At 37.9% G+C, this 15,636-nt stretch overlaps 1 protein-coding gene across 7 annotated transcripts in view; it reads left to right on the top strand.

Annotated features, from left to right (window-relative positions):
- The window catches only part of LOC138059828 (voltage-dependent L-type calcium channel subunit beta-2-like), a 16,851-nt gene extending 1,215 nt beyond the window's left edge, over window positions 1-15,636 (top strand). The window contains exons 1-8 of one of the 7 annotated variants that reach the window (XM_068905458.1): window positions 1-49; window positions 3,134-3,215; window positions 10,046-10,147; window positions 10,543-10,601; window positions 11,200-11,312; window positions 12,219-12,460; window positions 12,828-13,004; window positions 14,348-15,636. The exon at window positions 1-49 is cut by the window's left edge and continues 82 nt beyond it. In XM_068905458.1, the coding sequence (XP_068761559.1) occupies window positions 3,183-3,215; window positions 10,046-10,147; window positions 10,543-10,601; window positions 11,200-11,312; window positions 12,219-12,460; window positions 12,828-13,004; window positions 14,348-14,968 (1,347 nt within the window). In that variant the 5' untranslated portion in view covers window positions 1-49; window positions 3,134-3,182 and the 3' untranslated portion in view covers window positions 14,969-15,636. Of the gene's footprint in view, window positions 50-353; window positions 370-2,047; window positions 2,135-3,133; window positions 3,216-8,315; window positions 8,490-10,045; window positions 10,148-10,542; window positions 10,602-11,199; window positions 11,313-12,218; window positions 12,461-12,827; window positions 13,005-14,347 lie in introns of those variants that run through there. The other 6 variants (XM_068905460.1, XM_068905459.1, XM_068905456.1 and 3 more) reach the window with 6 other exon arrangements.

Genomic DNA, 15,636 nt, shown 5'->3' with positions numbered 1-15,636 from the left:
CGAAGGCTTTGATCAAGTAACGCAGAAAAAGAGTTTAATCGGCAAGAGGGTGAGTTTGTGATGGGAAACCGTTTATTTATGATCTAGTTGCTAAATATGAAAGTTATCATCGAAAATGACATTCACGCATTTAGATAAATTAGAATTTGAAATTTTGGCGTTGGGAAGTGTACGCGCAAAAACATCGACGTACAATGGCTATATGTTTATTGACTTCGAATTGAAAAAGTCGCTGAAGTCACTTCATTGAAAATATTACCTAGCGCGTCAAAATTGTACCGATAGAAGACCAGTGATAGGTATTTTCTTGGCCATGAGCCAAAGCCCATGCTAAATAATTGTGCTTTGAGGTGAATTCATGGTTTGCTGGTAAGAAATACTACATATATATCTGTCTGTACTTTTATTATCGATTCTGTATGTAATTCTTGAGACATGAAGTCGCAAAATACATCCGTTATTGAGCAATAAGGTCTATATTCCAAAATGTAGTGGTATGACGACCCGAGTGAGTCTCTCGGAGCCTCTATCCTGTTCTTCATGTCTTTAAGTAATATTAACGACTTTTTTCATATTTATTGTAGTGTTGCATGGTGGCTAAAACTCCATTAACTTACGCAAATCGTTAATGAAGCCTACGCGAACATAGAATAATCACAACTAAGCACAACTTGTAGTCACCTCTTTTTTTACGCAAAAGTAGTGTTTAACTTTGACTTAGGTGAAAGTTGCGTAAGTTCAAAACCCATGGTGACAAAGCAACATGCTTGTTTACTGGGGCAAAGCATTGTGTTTGGTCCCCAGATGTGGTCAAATCCAGTCAACTTTTTTCCGCATCTACCGGACAAAACATCGACTTGTAAATAAAACTTTTTATACGGTTGTTTTCGTTGCCGGAAACAATATACAACTGCAATATCTATCTTAGCTTCAGACTCAAATTCCTTTGTTGACCTTTAAGTGGTGGTCCAAGGTTTATCAAGTTTTCATTAACCGTCAAAAGTTTTAGTTTTCATTTAAACAGGGTATCAAAAATCAAGATTTGTCGTAATTGGGAAATTTCTTAAAATTGAGTTTTTAAACATTTGGATAAAAGCCTCGAAGTTTAGTTTCTGTAGTTTTGTAAATTGCGAAGTTTTGTAGGTGTGCTAGCTTTTCAAAAACAATGGCGGAAGGGAATTTCAAAACAAAGCCATTCTTTCTTAGAAAACTCTTACATGTTCAAAGCTTTTAATTTTGAAGACCGAATCACTTTGAAAAAATGCTTTAAAGTTATCCCGTTTTCCTGGCTTTTCAGGTGATCGTAGATCACCCGAATACACACACGCGTCTCTCTACTCTATACGTATCTACTAAATTCACAAACGGAAAACCATTCATCTCTTTGGCAACTTTAAATTTTTCATAACCAGAAACTGATGTCCAGCTGGGAGGCAACCCTAATCAGTGAGTGATGGACAAATCAGTTTTGTCGAACTAAACTGATTGTCCATCGCAGAGGTGAATAGCTATCTGAAGGCAAAAGAAAATGCACTGAAGTTGCGTAGACTGAAACCGGCTTGCAGGTGTTCGAGGAAAGTAAAATATAGGCTCTGTATAGACAAGATAAGGCGGACTTAGTCAATAAAATACTCGCAAAGCTATTCCGACTTTTGCCGAAATGTATGTCTTTAGTGAGACTTGCTCGAGAATGTTCGCTAACCAGGATTAAGAAATAAACTTATGCAGGGTAATCTAGAGGAAAAAAAAAAACAATGTAGGGACTCTAAATACCATGTTTTCAAAGTAAATTGTCTATGATAGAAAGTATATTTTCGCTTTAAAACTCTGCTACATCCCCTTTCGAGGAATTCGAATTTGACACTGTTTTTCGTTTACATTTACACAGGTTTTTTTTCGCTATTTTTTAGTTTAAATTAGCATGGAACTCTCCATGGTTATGTCGCGGCTTTGTCATCCATTTGCTTACGTCACAAAAACTACGATCAAATTAGGAAACCTATAAGACTATTTTGGAGTTTTTTATGAATTTTTATGAGATGTACACAAGCAATCGACTTAACTATTAGCACGTTTCTAAGATTCAGCTATGAGTGACGAGGAATTCCGTGCTTTTGGAAGAAGCAGAAATCAGGTTTGTCTTCAAATTTATTACAGTAAACGAACAAATAAGCACCGACTGAGGAATACTTTATTAGTTCATAGAATTTTATTTTATTTTATTTTTTGGGCTTTTGGCATCCAGTGGTATTCGAGGACATCCCTACCAAAGCTTATTAGAATAATTTTCCATTGTCTTCACGTAGAAACATCGTTTGAAAGATGGGAATTTCGATATGACTTCGGTGTTACGCCTGCCTTCCTAGACAGAATAAAAAGCTTTCTATTATGTTCACTTCCACCAAATCGACCGCATTGTAAAATTTGTAGGTGGCGATTTTTCAGCCTTTTTTTCTCACGCTTCGCACTATTATACCAGACTCTTTTAATTTAATATAATATGGGAAGTCTAGGCTTCGGTCTTGAATCTAACTACCACACAATAGCGTCTACTACTTCCATTGCATTTAAGCACATAAATCAATACCTTCGCAACCATTCTTCACAGCCAACTTCGAGCGTTAAAATTTTGTAATTCAAATTCACTTACATTTTCGATTATTTGAAATAAATTAGAAAACAAATGGCGTACACCTACACAGGTTGAGCGGTGACTTGCTCATGGCTCGAAGATTCTTTTATATTCAGGTTTTGTCTAAGGTGACTGATTATATAATAGATCTGTGCATCTAGTCGATAAGGTGTGGGAATACAACTTATTTAAATTGCAATCAGAGTCTTTAGTTTCCTTCGATCTTCCAGACATGTTTGCTGTCTGAATGACAGGCATTTTTTTATGCAAAGTTATTTTATGAGGGAAGTATGTATAAGGAAAAAAACGAAGCTTTTCTACGCTACTAAATCCATATGGATATCTTAATATAATATTTAGTTTCAAGTTTTTATTCTTATTTTTGTGCGGATGCGGTAAATTACGAAATTGCAATATTGACCTCTAAACGATTAAGTCACTACAGAATTTACTCGCCCGATGAAGCATTCGAAAGGTCTGATAGCTGCATTTTCTTTGTAGATATAAATTCAATTGTTTAGTCAGTTCAGTAAGTTTGAGGATCTCTATTATGGATATTGAATCCGGAGGAAAAAGAAGGAAGGTAAATATATACATTAACCAACCCCGATGCATGTTCGTTGAAATATTATTGTGTTCTTTTGAGGGTAAGACTTTCCTTCAACTGTGATTCGGTAAATAACGAAGCAACAAAAACTTATAGGTTACCAAATCCACATGACGAGTTCAGCAAACCCAAGGAATGGCATCAATATTAACAAACTTGATAATTTGAATTCGCCATTATTCCAAAACGGCGATTTTCGTTCAGTCCTTAACCGAAAGACCAATAAAGCACTCTATTCATTCATTTTTTATTCATTTACAGTAAATGAAACTGTGTCTGCAAGCGTGCCTAAATGAGACTATTTTTGGCATTCATTTGAAAAATCAACTTTTATCTGAAATGGTTGACGGACTTGGGGGTTCATCGGTAATTGCGCAGCCGGCGTTACGATAGCTGTACTCTACCGCCTCCAACAAGTTACGACAAAGGACCCTTTGTCGTGTTGTACTGACTGGCATTACTGTGTCACCATCGCGGAAACTCGCTAAAGAAACACTGCTTTAAGATAAATTCCAGTTTCCTTTCGGAGAGCAGAAAGTTTTCAAAACGGCCAGTTGCTCGATTAACTATGGATTTGTCTGATATAATTTCATCTTTGATTACGGCAACTGTGTGGGCAGTTCACCTATCCATCTTAAATACTGCCTATCTTTTATTTAGTTTTTTAATCTTGCACCAACAGTACAGAATAGGTCAAGATCACTTTAAATGCATATCGCCGAAAGTTTAGAGCAATAACTTTATTGAGGGCTGTACTGTGGATAGTGAGGCCCTGGCGGAATTTCCAATATCGTGAATGAAATGAAACTTCCAAAATCTCATGTAACTTGCCAAATTGAATCGCAAAGTTTTGCAAACGATATGATGTTTAGGAACAAATAATGTAATTAAAAATTCCCCCGACATCAGTTTGACACCGGCCAATCCAGACGTACTATTTTCTTTCTAGATTGGCACGGTAAAACTTTAAGATCAAAAATCATGTTTTTCATCAATACCTAAATCAAAACAATTTACCTATGACCTTTTCATTTGCTTCGAATAATCAAGAAGTATGCAGAAGCATGAAAAATACATTTTGTTTTGTAGAGATTTCCTTGAAGACAAAACAGTTGGTTCAGTTTCTTGGCATTTGACAGCAATTATTATCCTCACTTACTGTGTAAACTCATAACCATGCCAGTCTTTGGCAGTAGAGGATCAAAGGGAAGAGAGAGGGCCCCTTCTTATTCATGTATGTTAAAAGTAAAGCCCTTTTAAACTGTCCTAAACTTTTCGCGGCAGACAACAACATCAAAAACCGCCCCAAACAGCTCTTGGCCTCCATCCGCCACTGTACTGTTTGGTGCGTATTGCTGAAATAAGACCACTGAAATGCTTCGTACCGTTATTGTGTCAACTTTAGGCTTTCGTTAAGCCGTTAATATAAACTTGTTGAAAATCTAAAGTCAAGCTTTGCCACGGGGGATTTCGCATCTTAAGTTATACTACTCCTTTAAGTCTTAACTAAGACAACCTTTTTGACAGGTGATGATTTATCAAAAATGTATTTGCTTAAAGTATTTTATCTTTTTACTGAACACTACTAAAGCTTTAAAAGTTCTTGAAAAGTATTAACGAAATTGTAGCTTTCAAACTCCTAACATAATCGCACTTGACGAACGCATCTGATTTTTAATAGTCTCAAGACTCGATGTTAAAAATTGTCCCAAACGGTCGTATGTTAAATTCATTACCAGTTTTCATAATACTGATGTGGTTGATTTGACTGTAATTGCTGGCACTCGTTCGTTACACTGCACACTGCATCATCATCAACGTGCATTGTCATTTGCAACTGAATCATGCTTTAAGTCCATTCGTTTATCAACTAATTTAAAGTGCCCCAGTGACAAAAAAAAGTCACTTCCCTTTTTTTTTCAGATTTTTAATAAATGATTTTTGTAGTGATTTTTATCTCAGTTGATGCTAACTAATTATCTTTTTTGATAAAAAAAATCAGTCAGTCTTCTTTGTAACATGTTAAGATTATCAAGTATGTACCCACAATTCCAAATTTCTGTAGCTTGACTTACTTGGTTCCTTTATAATTAGGTATCATACTTTTATCCTGTTCTTTAATGACGTTTTGAAGATGCTTAAAAAAATATGGCGGGTTCAGAATGCAGAAAGAAACAACAACAATAAAATTTAATTATTTTGCTCATTTCCGTGTTACTGATTGCAAGTCTTGGTATAGACGTTTTTGCAGATACAGCAGCCATTTCGATTTCCTTTGTTTCGAAAGACATTACGGGATGCTCAGTGGGCAAATTAATATGTATTTGCTCCCTGGGCATCCCATAAAAGCTATTTGAAACAAAAGAAATCAAAATGGCTCCCGTATCCGTAAAAAGGTATATGAGCCATTAAAATGAAAATGAGTTTGTTTTGCATGAAAATGCACAACTTCTTTTTATGAGGGGCGGGACAGGGGGGGACAGGGGGGTGAAAACCTCCCGCTTCCCGTACCTTTACCATAATCTCCCGGCTCCCGCCCTTTTCAGTCCCCTATAAATTAGGAGACTCAAAACACATCTTGGTCATATAGCTACCTAATTCTTAAGTGACGACGGTCTTTACTGTTCCAACTTGCACTTCAGTCTCAATAGACCTTATTTACGATGGCGGCCATGTTGGATTTGCTATTATCATGCAAATTAGGAGACTCAAAACACATCTTGGTCATTTAGCTACCTAATTCTTAAGTGACGAAGGTCTTAATTGTTCCAACTTGCACTTCAGTCTCAATAGACCTTATTTACGATGGCCGCCATGTTGGATTTGCTATTATCATGCAAATTAGCTATACACACTTCTGAGGGGCAAATAACTCGAGTTCGAGAGGTTATAACGAACATCTTAGCCACACAGATGATTTGTTTTACGTTCATTGAATGTTTATCACCTAAGTAGTAAAATAATATGATTACACAAGTTCCTTCGATGTTTTTTTTAGTGAAAAATGAGCAGATCATCGGCGAAGTAGAAAGTCAAAATGTCAAAGGCAATCAAAAGATATAAAATTATTATAAAAGGTACTTAATTATAAATTCTTAAATGTACTTTTAGCAATGTTATTTCAACATTTCGAAGAGCCGATTTTCCGCGATTTGCCTTTTTTTTCAGTGTTTGCCCCCAAGCATAACAAATGGCTAATTTGCATGACAATTTGAAAACCAACATGGCGGCTATCGTGAATAAGGCCTATTGTCTCGGTCAACACTCATTGCCATCCCACAAACTGACATTTCCCTTTTTATTCAACTTACACGACGTACTATCTACTTCAGACTTCAAATCAAATATTTCAATGTGCAGAGAACTTTCAGATTAGGCGAGGCACAGAGTTAAACCCGGATCGATGGGTTCTCCTTGCATCCTCCAATACCCACCAGACTAACGAGGCATAGTAGTACCCAGCAAAACAAGTAAAAGCTAACCGTCTTCAAAGTGGTTTTTATACCTAAATACTGTAGACCAGCGCGGCTTCGCTTAGAAACGCTATTTCTTGTTGAACTAAAGCTCTAATTCTGCCTGTTTTCATTCTTTTTACAGCGATAAGCTTGTCATATTGAGATGGGATATTGCGTCGTGTAATTCTAAGGAAATGTCCAATGTTAGTTTGACGGATGGCCATTAGTGTCGACCTATAGCCCACTTCGGAAAATACCATAATGCTCTTTCAGTGTCCTCCCAAATTTTGCATAACCATCGTTTCCAGTTTCTCTTGGGACTTACAATGGTCCCAAGAGAAAACAAAAACAATGCTTATGCAAAATTTGGAGGGACAAACAAAGAGTATTATGGTATTTTCCGAAGTGGCCTATTGTCTCGTGCTCTGATACTGATACGCGTTTCCTGGGGGCGGATCCAGGTTTTTTTCAAAATGAGGTCCGATTAAAAGCGGCACCCATGTTGGGGATCCCCATCGCGACAGCCGCTTGACATTTCATGACGTATGACGCAACCATAGTTAAAGGGTTTACAATTTCACCGAATTGCTTGATTTCTTATGCAAGTCAGATATCATTTGGGTTCTTGTTCTTTTTTTAAGTATTGTAACGCATTAATAAATGACAATTAGCGTTTTGCATTTCTCTCCCGCTTTCCGCTCTCTTAGAACTCCTGCATCCCGCCCTTTCCTCTCCCGACCCCCGTACCCCTCCCGCCCCCCTGTGCCCCTCCACTTTTATTTGTATCACTCCGCACAAAGACTCGCTCTAAAACCGAGGCAAATTGCAATGTGGAAATGGATAAATACATGCTCGGAAATTTCGTTCAAAATAGTCATTGTTCCTAAAGCTTCTCGTCACTTCTCTCGGCCTTAACCTTAAAAAGTATCAACGTGTCTCAGATATATAAGCAGTCATATATTATAAAGCCTAAGTTAACTGCCTACTACCATTTACTTGGACAGCAAGTTTACACGGACCTTCCAACAAATTTTTAGCTTTTACATTTACAGACTGTGGCCTTATCACATTTATTATCAGTAATTTTCTAAAACGGCTAAGATTACAGTGTAAAACCTGCATGACTTAGATGAAGTTAACCCCAGTTTCGAACAGCGCAGCGAAATTGGAGATGGTTATTAAAGGATTTAAAAAGCTTTAATTATTTATTGGAATAAATTTTTTAAGACTGTACGAAATAAAACTCTCCATGTGAGGTAGAGCTTTCACGGAAAGATTAGGCTTTGACTCCTTGTCACCAGAATTCTTTAACGTATAATTTGAGTCGAACACTCGTTAAAGCTTTTTGCCCGCGTCTCGACTCAAACGTGACCGAATCGCTCTCACTTAATTTCACCTTAAGAATTTCCCCAAGAGAAGCCATTAACCTGTTTTGCAAATATCCTGTAAAGATCCTTTCACTCCTATTGGTTAGAAACCTGTGAAAATTATTCTTGGCTTTTTGGTTGAACTTATTCCATTAAATGTGTAGTCTACTTAGTGCGCTGATGTTCCTTCGAGGAAAAAAAATAAACATGTATTATTTAGACGCTGGACGGACTGACTTCTCTCAAACTTAAAGATGACACGCGCTTCTTGTCTTCCGCTAAAGAAAGGAGCTTTTAACTTTTCGTCGAATCATGTTTTTACGCTGCTTGAAAACGACAAAGGCGACAGTCGATTCACTCTACAGCATCTAGGAGAAAGTCTTTCGGAGCCTTCACTTTCGCGCAGGCAGTCCGTAAAAACAGAACGGGTAGGATTGTCAATTCATGTATTCTGAATTTGTAGATATCACTGAAAATACAAAAAAAAATCTTTAAGAAAGGTAAAACGCAATGCTCAAGCATGAAAGGTTTAAAAAAATGCGGAGTATGAAATATTCGAAGCCTGGAGGGTTTCTCGTATTCAAACATCATGACAATGTATTGCGGTTTGCCAGTTATCGAAGTTGTTTGCCAGTATCTTAAATTAATACATGCTTATAATTGTCTTCCACAAGAGCTGAGAATACGTTTTGGTGTGTTTTCCGTCTGAATCACGGTCGCACTGATCATGACTAACTTTTACGTTGAACATTGAAAATTCTTGAAGAGTTGAGCAAATGTAACACTCGCGGCAAGATAATTGGTAAATTCTGAGAGCATTTCGATGCATGCATATATTGCTTAAGCTACTAAAAGAGCGCTTCAAACACGTGTCCATGCGGTCGTGCTTAGATTTACTTGAATTCCTCCACAAAATTAAGTTACTTTGTACTCGAAGACTGTGGAACCATTCTTGGCAAATACTTCATCAGGAGGGTAGGAGGGTAGGGAACAACAGGAGGGTAGGGAAGGGAACCTCAAGGCCGCTGGAGAAACAGCTAGTCAGCGAGCACTCATCACATACAACGGCTCGAAGTATTGATTCAGAAAAACACTGATAAGATCATGTATGAGATATTATCTCATATTTATGATCTTTCGGAATCATAATCAAATCGTAGCAAGATGGTACATCTACGTGGAGTTGTCATTTCAAAACGAGAAACGGATAAACTAAGATTTCGAAACTCGGAAGTAATTTAGAATGATAACTTATAATGTCATCGTGAGAACTTAAAGTTTCAATTCCAAGATGCTTAGTTTTACAACATTTCAAGCGCCCAAAAACGGAAGGTTGCCTGTTTATGAAGATAAAAAATCAAAGATCGCGGTTGCCGATAAGGATGCTACCACGAGACGCATACTTGAGAAGACATAATGTTCGCAAGGTTCACCTTAATTAACGTCAATTAGTATCAACCAACTAGCGGACTATTGCAAACCCTGCATTTTCATTGGCTACGCCACTAGAGAACTATTAGTAACAGTCCTCGAGTAGTGAAAAGCGTGACGCTTTCTTTCGTTTTATTCCAAATAAATATTTCTTTAACTTGCATTTGCTAACTTTGCTATTGCCTTAATTTTTCTGTCCGACTAGTTGGGTGATACTAAAACAATTAGCCCTCAAGGGCCACGGGTCAATAGCCCGCAAACGACTATTCACCTCGATTTCAAAGAATAATTGTTAAATATCAATTTGAAAAGGATGGAGGCTAAAAAAACCCATTCCATTAAATGCGGAAAAGCATTATCTTTCAGATTTAGTAGGGAGCGCGGGTATGAAATTCCAAACTCAGAGCGAAGGAAAGTCACTCGTAGATTTACTCAATAAAAACTCTTTACGAGCAGTTTTTTTTTTCATCGAGCCACAACAAGATAAGTTAAGCTCATAAAGCCAAATCATATAAAATCAAAAGAATAACTAAAATGATCTCTTGTATGTCAGGGGTCGATGAGTTCTTCAAGTGAGATCTCCTTTCCGCCATATGAAGTCGTCCCAGCCACTCGACCCATAATAGTGATTGGCCCATCCCTCAGAGGATACGAGGTAATCCATTTCTTTTCCTAATGCGACATCACTGAATTATAAGTACTACATGTCCGCTACCACAGAGTGTACATGTAGAAGCGGATTTCCTTAATAAGTAAGCGAGGATGCTACGGGCCAACAAGCAATGCAGCAACATTTTTTGAGGGTCACAACCCATAGATCCGTACAAGAAAGCCACATTCAGGGAATGCCCTTGGCACTGACCCAGCAGCAAATTGTTAAGGCAAAACGAAACTGTATCTCAAAATTAATTTTAACAAAATGTGTATTTATTGCCTGTTGTGAAAACCAAGTTCTGAAGAGTTTTATGAAATAACAAATCCAAATACAAATCCAGCGCAAACACGACGAGTGGACTTTTCATTTTTGTGTACATGTTTCTCTTTTTTTAGGTCACTGATCTTATGCACAGAGCGTTATACAACTTTCTGAAGAAGAGGTTTAGTGGAAAGTAAGTTCCTTCGATTGCTTCGCCTTTTCGATTATTAAGGAACTGCTCAAATCTTCATGGGCCGCGACCGTCCCATAAGATGTTATTTAAGACTCGGACTAGCGTCTTTTCTCGAAGAAGAACGAGATGAATGGTTTGCATTCTTTGTACAAGTTCTATAATTTGTTGTTTTGTTTTGAAAACGAACAAACAGCCTTCGGTTGGGCTATGACAACTGAGCTAACGGCTTTACAAAGAGAGGTCCATCCCAGGCCTTAGGACATGCGAATTCACTTAAACTTTATTTAACACTTGAAAAAGACATCAATATCGTTTGCCGAGAGTGTATTGCCGCAAGAAACAAGCGCACTCGATCAGGAGAGCGTAAAGTTGTAATTTTTGGTTCAGGAGCCAGTTTTAGTTGCCTTACATAAAATTCAGTTACTACTGAGCTGCAAGCTCGAAGGGTGACCAATTTGTGTTTTGACAAAATCTAAGGTTTTATGACATTAATAAATTCTCACCAGAATGAATCCCCCTCTCTTTCTCTTTACTTTATCAGTGGGCAAACTATACGACTTCTTATAAGAACGACATATTATTCCCGTCTTCACTTTAGGATTTCAGTGTACAGAACACATGCAGACATCGGTTTGTCAAAGCGATCAAAAAATAATACCTCCGAGAAAGAGAGATTCAACATTGCGAAGACCGGGGGCCCACGAATGACAGGTATGATATTATAAAATGGTTATATCAATTTTTTTTGGTATACTAAGCTGTCCACACATTTAGAAGTCCACGACACAGAAGTGTCGATTTCTTCTCATGTTTGGCCTTAGCCCTTCAGTTTACGGTATAATCTTTATTTTGAGTTTTCATTTGAACAAAAAGATGCAACACGTAGCCAGATATAATTTTTTAAGCAAACCGTGAGCTAAAACAATTCGCAGGAATGTTATATTGTGAGAAATAAGTTTTCATTCACTAATGTCGTTCTTTTTGAGACGGCTAGAGCTTTGAAACGGGACTCACATGTTCCAACTTGTAAAATTAATATTTGTCAATTCATTTGGAGCAAGAGAGTATGAAGGAACTCTCTTGATTTGGAGTGACTTTGGCCCGATTTCCGGTTCGCGTGACAATTCCGGTGGACCTCCTGTGTTAAGTTATGCCCATTTATGGACTCCTCCTGCTCATGCTCATAACTATGGACCGCTTTCCACCGAAGTAACATGGTGAACGTTTAATGAGATGGATCGCGCTCTGATTGGTCCATTTGTGTCACGGGGTCCTAAATCCGGTCTTTTAATTGGTTAAGAACTGCACAAGCGAAGTATGCTACTGTTCTACTGTTCTAACAATAGATATGGACTTCTGACAAATTCTATTAGAGGTGTAGACCTTGATATATTTTCAATATTAAATTGTATGAGAGCTAATGTAGTGAGTAATTGTAGGTCCCATCAAGGATTTTAAAATTGTTTGCAGTCGCCGTTGACTCAGTGACAGTGAGCCTCTTGGTTTAAATCAAGTGAAATAAAGTGATGATAAGCTGAATTTAATTAAGAAAGCTGATCTGTGGATTATATGCTGAATTCATGCGCTTTTGTATTCATATCGTTCTTTTCACAACAGCCGAAGTACAAAAAGAAGTTGAAAGAATCTACGAATTAACAAAATCTCTCAAGATGGTAGTAATCGACTGTGACGTCATCAACCACCCTTCGCAACTGCTGGACTGCTCGCTGGCTCCTATTTCTATTTACATCAAAATGGAGCCTCAGATTCTGGAGAAATTGGTAAAGCTGCGAGGATCAAAAAGAAAAAATTTAGGGGCGCAAGTTGTCGCAGCTCAGAAGCTTGCACAATGCAATGAGGTAGTATATCAATTTTCTACTAAGAGCAAAAACATCTCTTCTTTTTCTTAGTTGTTTTTTAGTTTGACACTCGGTATTGTTGCAAGCTGACCATTGTCAGCTATAACTAACCTACAACGCGATCGGAGAGCTATTACGAAGTGGAAATGGCGTCACTCACTGATTCAAAATTAGCCGGTCACGCTCGAAAGAGAGACAACTGAAAGGAAACTTCTTTCTTATGACAGAGAAGGTTTTATAAGACTCAGAAAGCAAAGCATTTGACCGGCACGTTTTCGTCATGTCCTCATCATCTGCAAGGCTTTGAAGCTGCAGATATAAACTACGATTTTTAAAGTAATTTCAACATTTCCTTTTCCAAATTCAGGAACTGTTTGACTTGGTTCTTGATGAGGCCATCTTCGAAGATGCATGTGAGCATTTAGGAGAGTTCCTTGATCAATATTGGAGAGATTTGCACCCAAGTGACCGTGAAGAAGGGGCCGCACCTTTGACGGAAAAGACACCTTTACTTCAAGCCGTCTCTAACGTCCCTGCTATAAAGGTACATTGAGCTTCACCATCATACAGTTCTTTGAGTTAAAGATGTAATATATACTGTATGAGCGAAGATGTATATTAGTCGGTGAGCCCGCTTAAATTTCTTGCCTCAAAAAAAGGACGCATTTTCATTATATTCACCAGTAAACCTTGCTTATTTTGTTATTTTACTTCCGGGATAACAATAAACAAACGGATATTCAGTTTTGTTTTGTTGTTTTTTCGAAAAAGCGATAAAGTCCCAAATGAACTTACATGATATCAAGAGAATACGTTCCAGTTCAAGTTCATGGGTAAAGAATTTCGCATATATACAATTTCTGAAACAATGGAATGAAAGGTAAAAAGCTAAATATTAAGTAAAATAAATATTAAGAGGTGAAGAGAATAAAAAATAATAGAAGTAATCTGTAATCGGTCATAATCGGCAACCATGTGAGGGAACAACATAGAAACGAGCCACATGAAATCACGAAGAACGCTAGGATCCTGAGGAAGTTCTCGAACAAGTTCGATTGCTTGATTTTTGAAAGGTTTTTTATTCGGGACCTTAAGCCAAAATTAAACAAACAGAGTGATTTCATCTGCGTAAAGCTGTTTGCTTAACACTTGTAGTAGTCTTCATTCTCTTCACCTGTTATGTGCACTTCATTTTCGCATTTTGTTATTTGTATTGTTCTTATGTAAATACTTAACTTTTTACCTTTCATTCCATTGTTTCCGAAATTGCATATATGCTGAATTTTTTATCTATGAACTAGAACTTGAAAATGACCGTAGTACTGTCGAAACGTCGTTCTCCTCTTTTATCGCTTGTTTTATAACTAAATGTTCCAATGAGGTGTCGTCTTTAAAATAAACAAGAAGTATGACACGGAACAAATAATAGATTTCAAATAATTTTTATCGGAAAAGGACCAAATTTGGGGGATTCCCCTCTCCTATACTCTTTCGTTGATATTCAGTGTATTAGTCCAATTCCGTAACAGTTGCAAAATAATGCCCCCTTTTGCCGACGTAAGACACATCAATTATATTGTTCGGTGCTTGCACGTTTTTAGAGGAAAAAAGCAACGATCGATTTTTCAGTTGTTTCAGTTTCGATTCTTGTTGTTCTTACTGTCGTTCAGTTATTCTGCAACGACTTCTTTCCTTTCTCTCTCTCAAGCAGAATATAGCAAAACAGATCAGCGCAAAGCAGCGCAACACGGCTGTCGAGGAATAAGGCCAACTAACACTTTAGAGAATAAATTCAAAGCTCAAGAATAAACTTCATCGTGGATATATATACCTTAAAAACAAAAAGACCGTGTGTAGTTTCATAACACGACAAAATTCCTTTTTCAGCCTCCCTTCGGTGCGAATGCGACTCAACGTTCACCAATGAAAACCTCTACACTAAAAGAAGTACAGCAAGGAACTCAAAGAAAAATGGCGGTGACTGGGAATGCGCCTGATTTTGGCAAAAAACTGCACGAGGCCTTTGAAACTACGCAGCCCAATCCACACCAAAGAGGTACAAGTTATCAAGTAGGGTACGGTCCCGCAGACTTGCAGCAGTACGAACAGCCACAGCAGCAACAACAACAACAACAACAACAACAACAACAACAACAACAACAATACTATCAGTATGAGGACCATTATGAGCAAGAGCAAAATTATGCACCTGAAATGTATGGGCACCAGCAAGGTTACCCAGCCGAGGCCTATCATCAGCAGGGATATTCTCAACCGTATGGGCACCAAGATAGCCAGTATGAGTATGGACAATATGGACAGGACCTCAATCAGGGGTACTCCCATGGATACGCGAATGAGAACCAGTACCCCGACACTTATTATGATGGAGATGCGAGCATGGGATATCAACAACAGTATGGAAATCAGATGAGTCATGGATACCAAGGTCAAGAATGGTATGGAGATTCAGGCGACTATTACGCCAGAGACGGCTACTATCACTGACACAAATCAAGCAACACGGAATTAATTCTTGACAGTAATTGTTAATGCACTTTCGATAGCAAGAATTTTTTTTAATCTGACAGAAGCGCGTGTATATATAATTTTCACGCCGTTAATGCTTCTAAATGGAAAAGGTGTTGACAGGTGTTTGCCATGAGCGAATTTTAGAGTGAGGACACAGAACAATGCATGTGCTATCAAAGCGAAGCTATTCAGTTGCAGACTTTATATCACATGCTTCACGAATGATGGACTAGTCCTAAATTTTAATGTGGGCGTTTCCCTTTTGATATAGACTCCAAAAATCGCAAATGGCTAATGAAATAGCTTTATGCCCGGGGTTGTTCGTCCTTAGCCAATTACGTTATCGATTTTGAACCACTCGTCGTTCCTCGGACATTCTTACAACCGAGATTCGACTCTCGGTGGGGAACAGCATGGGGTCCAGGTTGGGAGAAAATTAAACTGATCCGTTACTAAAATAAGTTTCAAATCGCAAACGCTAGTTTGGAGACCCTTCTTTCAGTGTTGCAGCGCCTACAGTATGGAATTCTGTTCCGCATGAAATTAGATCTGTTAAAAACCTATAAACCAATTTAAGTCTTAACTGATCGGTAGGGCACAGCATGGGGTCCAGGTTGGGAGAAATTAAACTGATCCGTTGCTAC

Source organism: Montipora capricornis, chromosome 8 (genome assembly GCF_036669925.1).
Source record: "Montipora capricornis isolate CH-2021 chromosome 8, ASM3666992v2, whole genome shotgun sequence".
Lineage (NCBI taxonomy): Eukaryota > Metazoa > Cnidaria > Anthozoa > Scleractinia > Acroporidae > Montipora > Montipora capricornis.
This window is presented reverse-complemented; position numbering and strand designations above follow the sequence as displayed.